At 38.9% G+C, this 16,744-nt stretch overlaps 2 protein-coding genes across 2 annotated transcripts in view; one reads left to right on the top strand and one right to left on the bottom strand.

The window, feature by feature from the left end:
* Positions 1 to 6,559, bottom strand: part of LOC148645480 (uncharacterized) — a 46,580-nt gene extending 40,021 nt beyond the window's left edge. The window contains exon 1 of the mRNA XM_088612083.1: positions 6,334 to 6,559. The gene's annotated coding sequence lies outside the window, so the exon portion shown is untranslated. The remainder of the gene's footprint in view (positions 1 to 6,333) is intronic.
* A 2,386-nt stretch (positions 6,560 to 8,945) lies between these two features.
* On the top strand, positions 8,946 to 12,529 carry LOC148645479 (uncharacterized). The gene is made up of 2 exons (XM_088611689.1): positions 8,946 to 12,148; positions 12,411 to 12,529. The coding sequence occupies exon 1, from the start codon at positions 9,037 to 9,039 to the stop codon at positions 12,118 to 12,120; it is 3,084 nt and encodes a 1,027-aa protein (XP_088467815.1). The 5' UTR covers positions 8,946 to 9,036; the 3' UTR covers positions 12,121 to 12,148; positions 12,411 to 12,529.
* The last annotated feature ends 4,215 nt before the right edge of the window (positions 12,530 to 16,744 follow it).

Here is a 16,744-nt window from a genome sequence, read left to right as displayed (position 1 = left end):
CATTCGAGTTACTTTTAATTATACAGACACTAAGTGTATAATAGATTACAGTGGCAATAGGAAAACTATTTTTTTTTACCTTTTAAACATAGGCACAAGTAAAAAGCAGAGTCCTTTCTGGAAACGAAAGTGTACTTCTTATGGCCATATTTAAAGAGTTTAATTCACAATGACTTATTTTCCCCAAAAAGATGCCATTTTTTTTCTAAATTGAACAATACATATGTTGACATAAAAGAAAAACAATTTCATGAACATTTCTAAACAATATTGAAGTATAGTCCTTAATAACCAAATCATCTGTTCCCCGAGTGAAAACACATTTTCCAAAAACATTATGGCAAATTCTAAGAATTCTTAGTTTTTTCATATTTAGCTAGTCTAGCAGATAAGCATCTGCTGCATTTTTTCAGATAAGACTAAAGGAACTGTGAAGATGGGAAGAGAACAGTGACAACACAAGAAATCAGCTTCAGCCCATTTGCTATAATATGTACATTATTGCACTACTACAGGGCTGACTGGGTCAGAAGCTGCCATCCTTCAGTGATCACCGCAGCTTCAGTGAACTAAAACATTTCTCAGCGAGAGCTGCATCAATACTCCATCTCATCTGCCGCTAGAGCTGTGGGATTCTTCGGGATTGCAGGTACAAAAGAGGAGCCGGGTAGTGCTCATTTACACTATGTGGTAAGACACATGCATGCAATTGTTTGAATCTCCCGTGCTAGTACAGTATATAGGCTGTGGCCGTGAACCAGATAAATTAAAAACTGCTGTTCGGGCTCAGCAACATGGTTGCCATTTGCGACTGTTGACTATTATCCCCTCAGCAGACACCCCTCCTCCTCATCAGTTTAATTAAGTACATCACCCACTTAAGCATAGTAATGATAGAGGGAAAAGAGAGAAAACATAAATCACACCCAGAGTCCACATCAAATAAAGGCTGCCCCCTCCTTTAGAAATTAATGGATTTGTGTTATGTCAGGGTGGGGATTAAAGAACATGAACAGTGAGAACATGAGAGCAAAAACTCTCGGGAACTAAAAGACTCCAGACCTCTGAACTGGTGATGAATCAGTGAATCGGCATTGTTGTAAGCTCTTACTAGTTAACGAAATGACTGCTTTACACTCCTCACACAGAGGTGGGCATCTAAACGCAGTTTAAACAAACCTGGTATCAGAGGGGTGCAGAAAGGGGAGGTAATACCTACAGTAAAACTAATGTGAATTCCTTTTTTTTTTCCCCTGCAAATGAAACTGCTCCTTGTCTCACTAAAGGGATCCAGCCCAGCTCACACTGTTCTGTTGAATACAGAGGGATGCCTATGTGAAAGATTCCTCAAGGATTATATTAGAGGGGCACAAGGTGGAGGTATTGATGAATTAGCAAGGAGAATAATCTGAACTAAGACAGAGTTGGGTTTTCAAAAAAAAACAGCCAACAGCACGCCAGGAAAGACGATTATATAAACCAAGCCTTTAAAAATAAAACCCACAAGCTCATTGGCTGTTATTAATCATGCTAGCCCTATAAATAACTTACCACAGGGGACTATGCAGTAGGAGTTCTCTTTTAAACAGGTAGAATCTGTTCTGATAAAGAGGAAAGACTTCTCTGTCACTGCTGGCTTTCCTTTGTGCGGCTAACTTCGTGTTTCAGTCTAAGTCTTGACACAATGCATTTCTGAATGGTGCATCAGATTGCCCTCTCAAACCTGAGGTTTAAAGGACAAGGCAGTTTGCTGACAAATTACAAGTGGGAAGAAATGTTCATTTAACTCCATTACAAAGCGTTTGAGGTTCAAAAAGTCCACTTCTTTGTCAATTTTTGCTAAGCTTCAGAGATACAGGATGTGGTCTAGAAGCCTGTGGCATTTATTGCACTGAAATGGTCAGCTGCTTCTGTGAAAAAGGACTTCAGCAACAACACGTCGGACCTGGGCTTGCTAGGCAAACTCAGCATACTATTACTTTTACAGTACGTCTAGGCGAGACTCTTATTCCTAGTTGTACCCCCAACATGTCTGCCCTTCAGTACAGATCATCTGTCCCGTATCTTCCTGGTGAGACAGTGTTTGTTTCAGACTCACAATATATCGTGTCAAAATGAAGGGGCAGCCAGGTAACAGATGAAGAGATAGTGGGGTCATGTAATAATCATGCAGACACCATTTTCACCATTACTCCCACTCTGAACGATCCTCGGCTGTACCCCGAATGAAAACCACCAATTTAGACCTGAGATTACTTAAACATTACTGTCATTAGACTCCTGAGTCAATTCTTATTATTATTCTTATGTGATTCAAATATTGGCATCTAAATAACGATTGTACTTCTATCCATCTATTTTCAATCAGTTTCATCAGTTTCATCCAATTTAGGGTTTGAGGGAGATGAATCTTACCCTGGCAAGTAATAGTTGTAAAATGAACCTGAATTATTATTATTATTATTATTATTATTATTATTATTATTATTATTATTATTATGCTTGAACATTTGTTAATTTAGCAGTTGTCTATATAAAGGGGATAAAACTCAATTGTGTTTGTATAGATAAACCACTCTTACAATTATTACATATAATGTAATAATCTACATGATAATAGGATTTAATGGAATACACAGCATACTGTAGATTTATAAATGGAATGCTTTGCATAATTAACCAGCAACAGCATTAAATGATCAATGTTTTGCATTCTGATGGTAATGCTGCAATAAGATTATTTGGGTCTAGACTTACTTTGGTCTAGTATTTCTACAAAGAAAGTTCATTTCAGCACCATGAAGAACGATTTGTTTTTTCTAATCTATTGTATCCTCACTGATACCTGAACTGCAGTTCACCGCCTTTTTTTTCCAAATTTGCAAATGTGCTTGATTTCAGAAGGTTTCATCCCTCACAGATTGTAGGCACATAAAAACCAAAACCCATAAAGAGTAAGTGGTAATTCTTAAATGTGTGGTAAGGATTTTTTGCAAATTGTTTCTGTTTGATTAATTCAGACAAATGTTACCCTCTTTGTAGAAACCATAAAGACATAAGTTTTCAACTGGATTAGTTAGAAGTGGAAATCACACAAGGCAATGTGTGTGAAATGTAGTTTGACTTTGTTGTTAGGAGGCAAAACATAGTCACCTACTGTATAGACCAGTATATGGGAAGTATGTTAGAATCAAGGGGTGGCATTCAAGGGTACTGGGGCCCTGGAGTTTGTACCCTGTTCAAGAGGGTGGTCTTGTTACCCATCTTCTCCCTTCTGCTTGTGAGAATGCAAATGACAAGTCTGAGGCCGAAATTAATTTTGGAGACGAACCGAAATTTCAGTGTGTTGTCTGAGTGTCAAATGCAACAGGAAGTAGTAACCAGCAGTCAAACCACTGAGACTTTCTGTCCTGATGCGGCCTGTGTTTTTGTTCAATGCACACCAGACCTCTCCCTCCCTTCAGCATCTCCGAGACCAGTTCTGCTACAAGGTGGACCTACTGTAAATATACCTACTTTACTGAACAAGTCAATGCCTGAATGAAAAGGAAAGGCGAGTCAGCCTGATCAATCACTTTTCTCAAACTTGTCCTCTCGTTATAATTGTGCATTCTGTTAATAAATTCAGATGCAGAAATAAAAATTTTATAGTGAAGCACACCTATATGGAAAGGCTTTAATGCACAATATGCAGGGCACCCTAATTTTCCTGATGTGTCTATCTGTCACAAAGGCAAGAATAGCATCTGATTTAGGATTTTGGTGTTCCCAACAGTGCACTACACTTCTTAAGTTATGATGGGTCTTATCATCACAGAGACATGCCCCAGTGTCCTTTATGGGAATCCAACAAAACTGAAAAAAGAGGACAACTGTTTTGTGGAAGAGCCACATAGCATTGGTACATAAACAGAAGCTGGACCAAAGGAACAGTTCGACAACAATACTTTACGTATCAAACAAGAAATCTGTACAGCTACCTCAGCAGCAGAGTTCTCCTACTACTCTTACAGAAAAAATAAAAACATTTTCTTTTGGCCATTTTCACTAGCTCTTAACCTAACAAGAAATTCAACAGAGGACTCAATGAACCCATTACAGTAAAATAAACGTAAAGCCGAAAGGATATCTGACTGAGCTGTTCTAGCTTACTTGTCCCTTTGTTTTGTGAACTGAGGTTTTTCTTTGGCTTGTCACCATGGCAAAAAAACACTCAACTAGTCAAATGAAATAAAGCTAAATCATGATCTCATTTCCTGCCTTCTCAAATTTGTTCAAACGTCAAACCACATGCCTACCATCAGCTACATACAGAGGCCTACACAAACTCAATATGATGTATTACATGCTCCAGCACAGGGTGCAGTCTTACAAAGTGTTTTCAGAATTAGTTGTTTCCCAGGCTACTTTTCAGACCAATAAAAGTTACTACTTAGCATAACACCTCTGGATATTCAGTAATCGAGTGGGGGAAAACTTACATGTATTGTCTACCAAAGTGTAATTAATATTGTGGATTACGAAAAAGAGGGATAAAAAGGATCTACTGTACAAACCCAGTAACAACCAATCTGATGACTAAGGTTATAAATGTGTGCGTTATTAATGATAAAGTCTCCATCCTCTGTGTTTAATCTGTTGTTTTGGGGCTCACTTAAAAAGAATGTTAGTGCAAATGGTATGTTTCTGAACAAAGAAGTAAGAAAAGTTATACTGATGCAGGCAGTTATCTTGTGAGTCACAGAAATTCCTAGTGGCCTCCTACTCACTAAAAGGCCTGTTGACAACTGAACTGTTCTCACCAGCACAGTGGTGTTTACTGTAGATTAATACGGTATAACGCAAGGCTATCAGTCCTGTTACCAACCACCAAAGGAAATTAAAATAAAAACAATCTGCTGTATATATACACGATATACATAAGGAACTATATTTCTTTTTTATATCGTTGTTCACAGAAAGACTACAGAGTTGATACCTGCAGAATCTCCTAACACACGTGTTAAATTCCCTATGCCTCCGTCAACAGCATGGAATTCTGGCTGCTTAGTCAGCATAATGAAATCACATCAATAACAAATATTTCCCCCAGTGCAGTGCAGCACAACTCTCGTTCACTTCCAGCCCGATTGCGCCCTAAACCTATTTAGTTACATGACTAATACAATATAACTCCGTAACCATAACCATTCAACCAGACTACGTTTTTTATCACCGGCTCTAGCGAGGATTCAGTGTACAACAACTGTGGGATTAAGATATCACATCAAAACCTCTGGCTGTGGTGCTCATTCACAATAAAAGCAATTTGGTATCACAGCCGATTAAAATTGCATACCGTACTGCATAACTAAAGTGAAGCATTTTAGCTCGACCGAACCTGGAAAAAAAGTAAAAGTGATAAACTCCAGTTTTACCCTGCAATGTATCTTCACGGTGGTTGTTATTCCTTTCTACAATAATTTCATGACTTCTCTTACTTTCAACATTAAATTTTAGGATACAAAATACTATATTTATTGTAAACAAGTGCCAGACACCATCCAAAATGAAAAGAAACTATCAACAATCCGTCTTGTAATAGCATTACAAACTACAAGGACCACAGATGACTAAAATTGCTACACATTTCTGTGAGGCCTAAATGTTTTTTCCCTAAAATTACAGCAATACGGAAACACACTGATACATAAACGGATAGTCTTTTAAGAGCAGGATGTATTAGATCGCATTTATTGAAACTGTGATTTTATACGTTTTTTCTTACTTACTAAGTAGTATTACAGTGATAATAAGTTGCAACTACAAGACATAAAGTCGTTATTTTGTAGATTTACAGTTGACAGTGTAAAAATAATTTCTAATACTGTACGGTTTTGAATAACTTCAGTTAGATTTGGATTAATTCATGAAGAGGCTCAATGAGCACATTCTGAGCCCCTATCATATTTTCAGATATTTAGGGGAACTACAGTACTTGCACGATGGGGAAGCAACAAAACCAAACATCGTTTTATGTGCTCTGCGTGTGTAAGATTCTCAGATTCATTTGCAGTGGTCTTACACTCTTTTTTTTTTTTGCTTTTGTTTCAAATGAGAAAAACGTGTCTGCATCCCCGAAAGCAGAACCTTTGTTACGATACATTGAATTGCGTGGATCCTACAGAAGAAAACAGCTCAACGTCTGAAGCTCTCTTGCATGCATTTGGCAATAGACCGCGTCCTTTGTGATACCTCAAGTCTGTAAGCAATTTACACAGCTCACAGGACATCCAGTCTGGTAACGTTAACAGCTGCACAACACGGCTTTAAAAAATGGGAAAGCAAGATTACCGTTTGTTAGGGTGACCGTTTCGAGCTGCCCGGACAGTCAGTGATCGTCCTCTTCTCATTCTTTCCTCGCTCATAGACAGATGGATCCAGAGGAGCTGTCACCCAGAAAACAATGTAACGATGACAATGTGCTGCCCCAGTCAAGCACAGACGCACTCAATCAATGGCACCCACGGACATGCTAAGAGCCGCTGTCAAGATGCTAGTGCTAACAGAGCAGGCGCAAGGGGAACAGCGCTGGGCAGCGAGACAGCACTCAGGGACGGTCAGCATTTTACTCTCGTACTCCCAAAACGAAGAGTAGATATTGCATCGCCAGGGGATGCGAAGCGAGCAGCAGCACTGATTCGCACTGTAAAGTAATAACACCTAGCGATAAAAAGCTAGAACCTGTTATTCGGTTCTTGCCTATTTTGTGAATACCAGCGTTTCACGGGTTATCTGGAAATGCTGTCGTTTCTTGCTACCTCTTCCAAAAAGAAAAATAATTTTGTTTCTGAAGCCCCTCTTTTTTTTTTTTTTGCCCCTGCTTGGTTCTGAGTTAAAGCGCTCCCCACCGCGGGCATTTGAAGTTATTAGAGTGTAACATTAAAATTATAACGGCAAATAATGGCAGATATCCGTCTTTGTTAAAAAGACATCCTCAAGAGTGAATTCAGTTGAGGATGAGTCAAATGGTATCTACTGGTAAGAATATAATAAAGGTTAAAAAAAGAGTAGGCCATTCACCCCACCTGGATCATCTGGTATTTAGTAGCTGATTAATCTAAGGATGTCACCCTTTTCCCTCCTTTTTTGGTGAACAGAGTCAAAATACTGACTTCCACATGGCAGTGTAGTTTGGCAGCGATGACCCAGTACCGCCAAGTTCAGAGCGTCTCCAAAAACCAATTGAGACCAGTTCTTACAGTTTACATGCCTTTGGTAATTATTGGTGACGATACGCTAGTAATTACTTTCACTGGTGATCTACAGTAAGTAGAAGTGAGCGGTTTACGTCAGTTCATACCGTTAGATAACTTTAAACCATTACAAAACCAGCTGCTGATTTCTGTTGAAACCAAATAAAATGTCCATCCGTTTATGTGTTTTTTTTTAAATCAAATAACACATTTTCACTTACTAGAAATTATAGTCAATAGTATTATTTTATTTACTCAAATAAACAAACAAGTTCTTTTCTTAAAATGAAAACGTCTTTTAATGTCTTTTTGGAAATTAAATTTCCCTTTTTTGCCACTTTGTGCTCCGAATGGCAAACGGCCTGCAATGATTAAGGCCTCGTGTAACGGGCACAAGGTGAAGAAATTGAGCGATGCGCCAATCCTTCCAGTTGACAAGCTTGTCAGATATAAGGAGACATGCAATTTTGTCTAAATGTATAATAACTAATCGTTAATAATAAACCATTTCACACCAGAAGCACTTTTGCCATTGGTAAATATCTATAGTGTGATTTTAGGATATTACTTGGGAATGCACTGTTCAAAAACGGTAAAGCGCTCAACAGAAAAAAAAAACATAAAAGGTTTAAATAATTAAAACTGTTATTCCAAAACACTGTTATTTTTTATCATTTAACTACGTTACATTCCTATTATATTTAGTGTAAATGTTACTTTAAACGTAAAATCATTTGATTTACAGGAGAACACCACAAACCTTGGAATTATTGTCACTTTGGAAACTTTGTTTCGGTGGCGTTTAATCAGTGTATTAATGTATTGTATACTGTGTTTTGCTCAAATCGGACGAACTGCGTAGCAAATAGCCTACAACCCCCCAAAGACCATGCTTAAAATCGAGTAGTTTTGTAATAACAATAGTTCATAACCGTAGCAGTTCACAAAATGGTCTCAAGCGCCATCTGGTGGTCTTTTATTTCATTTACAAAAATACAGTCCATTAATTGTTATCTGTTATCTGAACATAATATATTAATTTTATCTTTTTAATAAGGCAGGTCCAATAAAATCACATAATAGACATTTAATATTTGCTCCGTAATGTTTTCTGAGCAAATACGGTTCGGGTTTCAAACACGGTTAAGAAACAGTTTCACTCCTAAGTTCTCTCAGTCTATGAAAAGTCTGTGCCATCTTCAAACACGATGACAGATATCTCACCAAAATAATTTGATGCCACAGGACTATGTGCATCTACTGTATAAAGCAGACTTTTACAAAAAACATCAATCTGTAATTTATTTCAAAACGTCTATTGAGATGTACAGAGAATATCGACCTCGTGGGCATGACTATGTAAAAAAAATCTATTTTAATGATTATATGATCAAGATCCTTGCCAACATTCGTTTTATCTTCATGTTTTATTAGTTTTGTAAATATAAACATATCGCGTATTTGTTCTAAATAAAAATAAATTGAGTATAGGGATATTTTTATTATACATTGAATAATAATTTTCTGGTGTCTAAGTCTGATTGAGACGTCACACACACGAAAAACCGCTTCCGAAGTGGAGTGATAATTACTCTCCTATTATACGAAGGCCACGTCGGAATTATTAGGTTTCCACAGCTGCGTGAACTCTCCTGCCCTCGTGAAAATGTATAGAATTAAGCAGCACTCACTTTTTTTTCCCCATCTCACATGCACATTCCTTCAGCGATTTATAGAGGTCTTCAGCATAGTGTTCTTATTTCGGATCCTCAGCGTGTTTTGTTACTCAGTTACCAAAACAATGCTGCAAGCCCAAGAAATGCTCTCGCGGTTCCTACTGGTATGGTGTTTCTTCGGCATATTGGAAGCCTTTCCCTTTCGGACTCAAACCGATAACACTCCCTTGGAAGTTCAAGAATCGGTGGATAGCCAAAATAACTTAAACGCTAGACTGATGTCCGTTAACGTGCTTGTTCCTCAAAGAGTTGAGACTGCTTCTTGGGATTCTCGGGATCCCCAGTTTGTTAACGATATGCCAGTATTTGCAGACGTGCAATACACTTCAACAGACCTTGTTGAACAGAGAGGTTTTGGCGACCACATTGACAGTCCTAAAGAGGAAGATGGTTATTTCAGTGCATTTGATAGTTCAGATGCACATTACAAGTATAATGCCTATTCAAGATCTATGGGCTTACAAGAGAGAAGTAATTACTTTATTCCCAATGAATTCTATTCAGATGTCTGGCCTCCTAGATCCTCTTTGGACTTGATTGACCAAACCACCATAGCTGAGGGTTACAAGGAGGAAGAGAACATGGGTTTCTCTGATACTGATGACAATGTTGCATCAAGTCCTGTACTTGTTGATCATAATATGGATTTTAGTCTTTGGGACACTACTTCTATTGTAGCCAACAGGGATTCTAGTGCAAGGGGATCGTCTGAGAAAACCAAGAACGCCCCTGATGTCATGCTCTCTGGAGACCATGATGACCTGTATACCTTCACCACTACTTCTGCTCCCAGGATTGTGGAGCCCAGAGGTGAGAACACTGCTTTTGGGTCTACGCAAAAGAGCTCCAAAAGTTCTGCTGAAGCCACCTCCAAAGAATCAGCTGCTATGATGGCTTCTTCCAAAACAAAACCTCTTGAACTTTCTGCTGAAGAGTACATCTATCTGTTTGGCCCATATGACATGGGTGGAGCTGAAGTGGTTATACCTTATTCCAAATGTGATCAAGATGCAGACTTCAACAAGTATCACTTGATCAAAAAGGAGTTGGAGCTGGGTATAAGAAAGCTGCCTCCAGGGTTGTTTAAGACCTCTTCAAGTCTTGCTGGCCAGGGCTCTCAAAGCAGTACCGCAAAACCCACCACCACTGTGAACACAGTTAAGCCTGAAACAAAGTCTAGTCCAGGTGATGACATCTCAAAGCATGACCATCTCTCACCTACTGGCACGTTAAGCCAAAACGAAGATCCGGAAGATTTCAATATGCCAGAATTTAAAAGACAAGATTCTCTCTCTCCAAGCAGGAGGATAAAAATAGAATCTTCAGAAGATGCAGGTTTTGCTGATGTTTATAATTCCAATTCAGACCCTGTTTCAATGGGCGAGCAGCTTTTTGAGGATCCTGGAACTAAAGAGGGGAATGACCATGCACGAGGCCAAGCTTGGAATGACTTGAAGTATGCAAGCATGAGCGAATCGGATTCGGTGTTTAATGAAATGGAAGTAATGCAGGAATTTGGACTGAAACACGGAAGTTCTGCATTAAACACTGCAACTGAGGTTGACTTAAATGATCCTCGTCGCATACTTGCCGTGGAATTAGGAATGAATGTCCCTGAAGATTATGGAGACCTAGGCTTAACTGCACGGAGTAATGTTGACTACAAGGCTTCACCCAGGTTCAGTGATATAACTGCTGAAGGGCATGACCCAGGAACCAATGTGTACACCAGCTCTGATCGGGAATATGACTCTGAAGATGGTTACTTTGACTCTTTGCCACAGAATTCAAATCTCGAGGACCACATTGGTCACAGGAGTTTCCCTTCGACCACTGGTCTTACCAATGTAATGGATAAAACCCCTAATGATTCTGATGTATTTCCTTTTCAGTTTTCCACGTCGGATGGAATGGAAAATGTTGGAGATGCTGAAATTAACTCCCGTTCAAGTGCAGATGATGGATTGAACCAATGGGGTTTTGATTCAGAGGGTCAAAGCAAAACATTGAATCTAAAAATCTCTGAAGCTATTGGCAATAAGGAAGGATTAAGCTCTACAGAAAATGAGGACAGTTCTGTGAGGACTTCAGATGGAGATGATTATGAATGTGAGGAAGACTCAGGATCTGGTGCATCTTTGGATCATGAGACAAGTGTGCCAGACCAGTATTCTCAAGATCATGGTATAAATAAAGACCGCCAAGATTTACGAAATGAAAGACCCAGTGATGTTCGTGACACCAGTATGGAGTTTGATAAAGACATAATGAGTGATGCGTTTGCTGAAAATCCTCCTCCTCCTCAGCCTAGAGGCTCAAATTCAAACCTGGAGGAGGAGTCTTCCAAGAACTCTTCTATTCAAGAAGAGGGTTATAATGGCAATGAGGCTACCACTGTCGTGTCAGCATCCTTTGATGGTCAAGAAACTGAAAGGATGGGTTTCACTGCTGATACCCATAAATTTGAGATGAATGAAAATGTTTCCACTTGGACAAATGAGAAGAAGCCCATCCTTCGCTTTAAGACTCATGAGAAGTTTGAAGGTCCAGTTTCCGCAACGGGTGCTCTTGTTGGTGAGGAATCTGGTTGGGATGAAGACCAGATGTCTTTGATCATTCCAGAACCAGTACTACTAGAGTCAGATCTTGAAGGCAGTAGCACTGTGGCCAACAGCACCCCAGACCAGCATTTCATGCCCACTACGTCCGGGCATGAACATCTCAATAAGAGATTGGATTATGAATCCATGCAGCTCCAGCGCAATGAAGAAACACATGGGGGACAAGAAGAGTCTATCTCCCATGTGAATCAAGACCTCAAGTTGGCCACTGACCCTAATCCTGACTTGAAAGAAATATCTGTCAATAAGAACAAGGAAAGTGCTGTAGAGAGCAGTGGCTACAGATCTGGTAGGGAGGATGATGAGGCCCTTTTCTTGGAGGATGAGAATCCCACTGTTTCTGAACATGCCTTACAAGACAATGGAACCACAGATGATGACAAAAAAGGTGTCCTCGGCACTATTTTTAACTTGGGGGTTAATGCCAGGACGTTTCACCCAAGTGGGGAAGAGAACCCTGACCGAGGTGTCAAGTTCCCTATATCCCAAGATGCTGGTTTGGCCAATGTACAAAGCCATTCAGACTGAATACTTTTCAGGCTTCTTCACACATCAGGTAGGGGTTGCTTCTTAATTTCTTCACTTGATTGAATCCTAGGGCTTGTCTCTTTTTTTTTTTCTTTTTTTTTTCCCCAATTATTTTTGTTTAAATTAAAACCTTCTGTAACTTTTCAGGTTCCTTTTTCATGAAGCATTATTTCAGTTCTTTGTATGTATATTTTGATATCTTAGTTTCCTGAGTTAGCTTTGTTTAACATGGAAAGGAACAATCATTTATAATGAAAGGCATGTGGTTACATGGATCTTTATTTTTCCAGACCCTGCTGTCTTCCAGAGCCCTGCTGATGGTATTGCAACGGATGATTCATCCAGTTGGGTCAACCTTTGATCCTCTTGTAAGATTGTAGAGCAATAATAAAACTGGGGAAATCCTCAACAGTGTCTCTGTTCTTTCATTTCTTAGCCAGAACTGAGGCCAATGGCAATATCTGAATTGGACTGACTTCTAACAGCCCCAGTACTTATGGCTTGCCACAGTTTTTGCTTCTCAAGCTGTTTTTGCCAGTCATAATTTTAGGAAAACAGTATGGAGTATTGCTGCTCATCTGTGAGCAGCATGAGAAGGATGTGGCATGCGTTTCTGTTACTTGATGATGGTATTTGATTTAATGCTCTTTTTATGAGGATTATTGAGAGCTTTTCAGTTTGGTTCGTCATAGGCATAAGGCCAGTGCTATAGATTATAGCCATGATAGTGCACACAGCATAAAGAGAAGTATTCTCTTGTACTTTCAGTTTGGGACTACAGAATTAATGTCCACAAGAGGTCACTATATATCTATGTACGGTACTTCTTTCAGTTCACAATTTGGCTTTAGGAACAAAGCTGAAACCTGGGTGCTCTGCTACCAACAGCAGTAGCAATTGCTTGCTTTTGTATACCGCATTCCATCCTGTGCTTTAGACGGAGGAGGGAACCAACTAAATGTAGATGGAATGAGAAACTTCTTCACTAGCTGATTTAAGGCTGTGTTGTACAAGTTAAAATCGCAACTCTTACAAGTGCCCAAGTAGTCATGGCCTCAGCCTAAGGACAGCACCTCTTCTGAATTCAAAGTGGGATTTAGGTTTGAGTTTTCAGGCCATTTGGTAAATGCTTTTGCTGCAAAGGGTAGCATCTGAAATCAGTTTGCAGGTTTAAAATTGTGCTCTGATGGATAATTTTGTATTTAGGGATATTTTATTAGTTTGTTGCAAACCTCGATCGAGTTTATATTTGTCACTCTGGAAGTCAGTCTTAGTCCCATATTGCTGCCTTGTTAATGATAGTATCCCACTTATCTTGTGGAGAATACCTGCTGTTTTCACAAGTCTTTTTCACTGTCCACAGCTTTTCCATGTTTCAAAACCAAAAGCCTTCTCACTTAAGATGTTTGCATTTATTTTGGACATGCATTTCAGGACATTCTCATGTTTTAAAAAGTCCTTCTGCTTTTAACTCCCCTCCATTTTGTGCACTGGCAAAATGACCTTAAACCTACAGGTTATCATGTCCCTGCTGTGCTCTAGGTGCTCTCCTGGAGGATAACTCAATTTAGTTACCATGGCTCCTGGGACAGAAATAAAATGTGTTAATCATGTATCCATAATTACATCTTGTGAGGAATGGTACTCTGTGAAAAGAAATGGCAGGAAACTACAGTGCTTTGCATTACGGAGTCCACACCTCGATCAAATGACTAAAAATGTTAGGTAAGCATAGTAAAAGATTAAACATACTAGTTTATACAAAATACTCTTCTAAAAAAATGTTAATGTGATAATGAAGGTGATACTGATCCTTGTTGAGTGTACCAAAGCTTTAGAAGACAGGTTAGTGTGCTGTAAAACATCCTTAAAATAATTCCTTTTATGCTCTGATGTACAATCAACTTATTTTGACCTGTTCTCTCACACAAAGCATTTTCTTTGTTTTTTGTTATGCTTAAGGCAAATGGTTTTGTCCTTTAATATTTTTATGTGCCATCATTTTATTTATACATATTTGAGGTTTGAATTCTTAGTTTTCTCTTTTACAAATGGTGATCAAAGAGCAAAATGTGAGAGTGAATTATAGCTCAGCAGAGCGATGCATATTCATATCTAATAACAGTTCTGGAGCATGCACAAAAAGCGAAAGATGTTTGTACTAAAATATGTAACCAAGGGGATTTACATAACATATGTGCTGGTTTAATTTATGTGACTGTGAAACAGCTCAGAGACAATGTAAGGCACCTGCAGTCAGCAAAGAGCAGTTTACAGCCTAACAGTATAGGGGGAAATGTCAGAGCAACCTTTTTTAGAATGAACAAATGCAGCAAAATGAACAGATTCTGTTTAAATATTAGCTGAATGCATCACCAGGACCTGGCAAAAAGGGAGCTTAGCATTTCTCCAGCAGTATCTACTGTTAAAAGGGCGCATCTGCCCTTAGCACTTCAATCTGTAGGTTAATATCTGTTTGTTCTCCCATGTGCAGATGAGAGATAAAGCTTCTCTTCATTTTCTTTCATTTGGGGAGGTCTTTGACTGAGCAGTAATTTAACAAAGAGTACTGTTTGCATTTGGGGCTAATTGTAGTACAGATTAAGTATTTTGTATTTGTTTTTTTTTCTACTACAGCCTTAAACTGTATTTCCCTTTTTTCTGGGCATAGTTTGCGATGCAGGCTTTTGTACAAGTATGGGATGCTTTCTGCAGACGTTGCAAGTACATCAACACCAATGTTTATGTCAGTATTGGTCCAGGTCTTGAATGGGTGCCAGCTGAAGCCCTACTAATTTCATGGCAGAGAACACAATTCCTGCAGAAAATTGAAACAACCTACCAATTATTAATAGCACCTTTGAAATTCTTGGCAAAATTAGATGGTAACAAATAATACACCTTAAGAAAGCTTGTCAGTTTTTTCAGTAATTCTCTAAACATCACACACTTTTGCCACAGATTTATAGATACAAATTTTTGTATAATACAGTACCTTGACACAAATAAGCATGGCGCCTCGTGTTGGAACATCAAATTCTGAGGCGTCTGCTGCATTTCCCGGCTTCGGGACTAATCCAATGCACCTGTATTGTAGACAGCATTACTCAGCTGGATCTCTTCTGGTCTAGGAAGTCACAGAGACTGTACCATTTGGCTCCTAATTAAGCTTGACTTTCTAAATTAAATGACGTTAAACAGAATGTGCCCGTGGGCAATCTATCCGTGAAGTGACCTTCACCTGAATTGGTCAAACAGACAGAAATAAAAAAAAACAGGGATTCTGAGGCGCTCTGGAAGAAGAGCTGCATGGAGAGCACTGAAAGTTGACTTGGAATCCAACATTACATTTTTCAAATCCTATTTCCTCCCAGATTGCTGATCTATACAACGTCCGTGTGGTGACTGTTTTTCTTATTGACTGTAGCGTAATTATGTGGCCAGCCCTTTTCACCCGCTCTCCAGCGCTACACTGACAGATGATTCCTGCATTGGCTTTTAAATTAAATCGCACGCTCCAAGATTGGTGTATTGACATGGCCAGAACCTGGCAGGGCCACTTCCCGACAGAACCTGTCCAAGCATCCTCCGCTGCTCATTAGGACGCCTCTTCATCAACAGATTTGTAATAGTTTGCCTGTGCAGCTTTATGAGAAACGGAGACACTTGTGAAAAGCTGGAGGGTCGACTTATATGAGGATTTGTCTGCAGCAGCTGCACTGGCTATTGATGAGCTGCACAATTCGAAAAATAAAAACGTCTTTTGGAATTGTGTCGCGCTTGTCGTGCATCGATTATGCGTTTCAGTCAAAGAGCTTTTTCGTTCGACATATTGCATAGTAAAAGCAATTTACTTTAATGGTCACCCATAAACAATTTCGAAAGCTTCATTTTTAGATAATTTTACACGTAGTTTGACACAGATATATGAAAGGTAGGCTTTCAGTTCTCACACTCACATAAACATTGTTTTTATATGCTATTAGGCAAAAGTTTGTCATTTTTCACATTTTTCCTAACATGTTAGGATAATGGCAGTAAAAAACTCCAGCAGATCCATTTCCAGTAGTAATACATTTATAAATCCTCATGTTTTGGGGAAATTTGCAAGAGCTTTAGTAACTACAGACAAACCCACACATTGTATCAAATGCAATGGATGTGTCTGCCATTAATTTAAATACAGATATTTGCGAATTACAGTACAGTATATATTGGCAGAGACGTTTCACAAAGACGATAGGCATGTATGTCAATTCTGCAAAGCAAGTGCCAGATCGGTGATGTTATTTTGTTGTGGCTGTTAAATTCTCAGAAGGTTCTGATCCTTTGACCCACCAATGTATGGAATTACAGTACTTTAGAATCTGATGTTATTGTTCCTGTCCTTCTTTAAACTCCTTCCCAAAGCAGGATGTAGGCTTGATTTTTCTATTGTAGTCCTCAGAAAAACACTTCTTAATTCCCCTGTTATTGGGGAATAAGTGATTCATAAATTCATTTTAATGATATTGGATTGAAAGGTCCCTTTTCAATATAATTTTAGCATGCTCTCACACCCTAATCTTACATACTACAAATACAGATACATATATACAGTAGATGTGTGGTTAGTCCTGGGATT

This window comes from Lepisosteus platostomus, chromosome 18 (genome assembly GCF_059453375.1).
Source record: "Lepisosteus platostomus isolate fLepPlt1 chromosome 18, fLepPlt1.hap1, whole genome shotgun sequence".
Taxonomy (NCBI): Eukaryota; Metazoa; Chordata; class Actinopteri; order Semionotiformes; family Lepisosteidae; genus Lepisosteus; species Lepisosteus platostomus.
This window is presented reverse-complemented; position numbering and strand designations above follow the sequence as displayed.

Excerpts from the sequence above, each read along its gene's own strand:
- LOC148645479 (XM_088611689.1), top strand. The coding sequence starts at position 9,037 with ATGCTGCAAGCCCAAGAAATGCTCTCGCGGTTCCTACTGGTATGGTGT.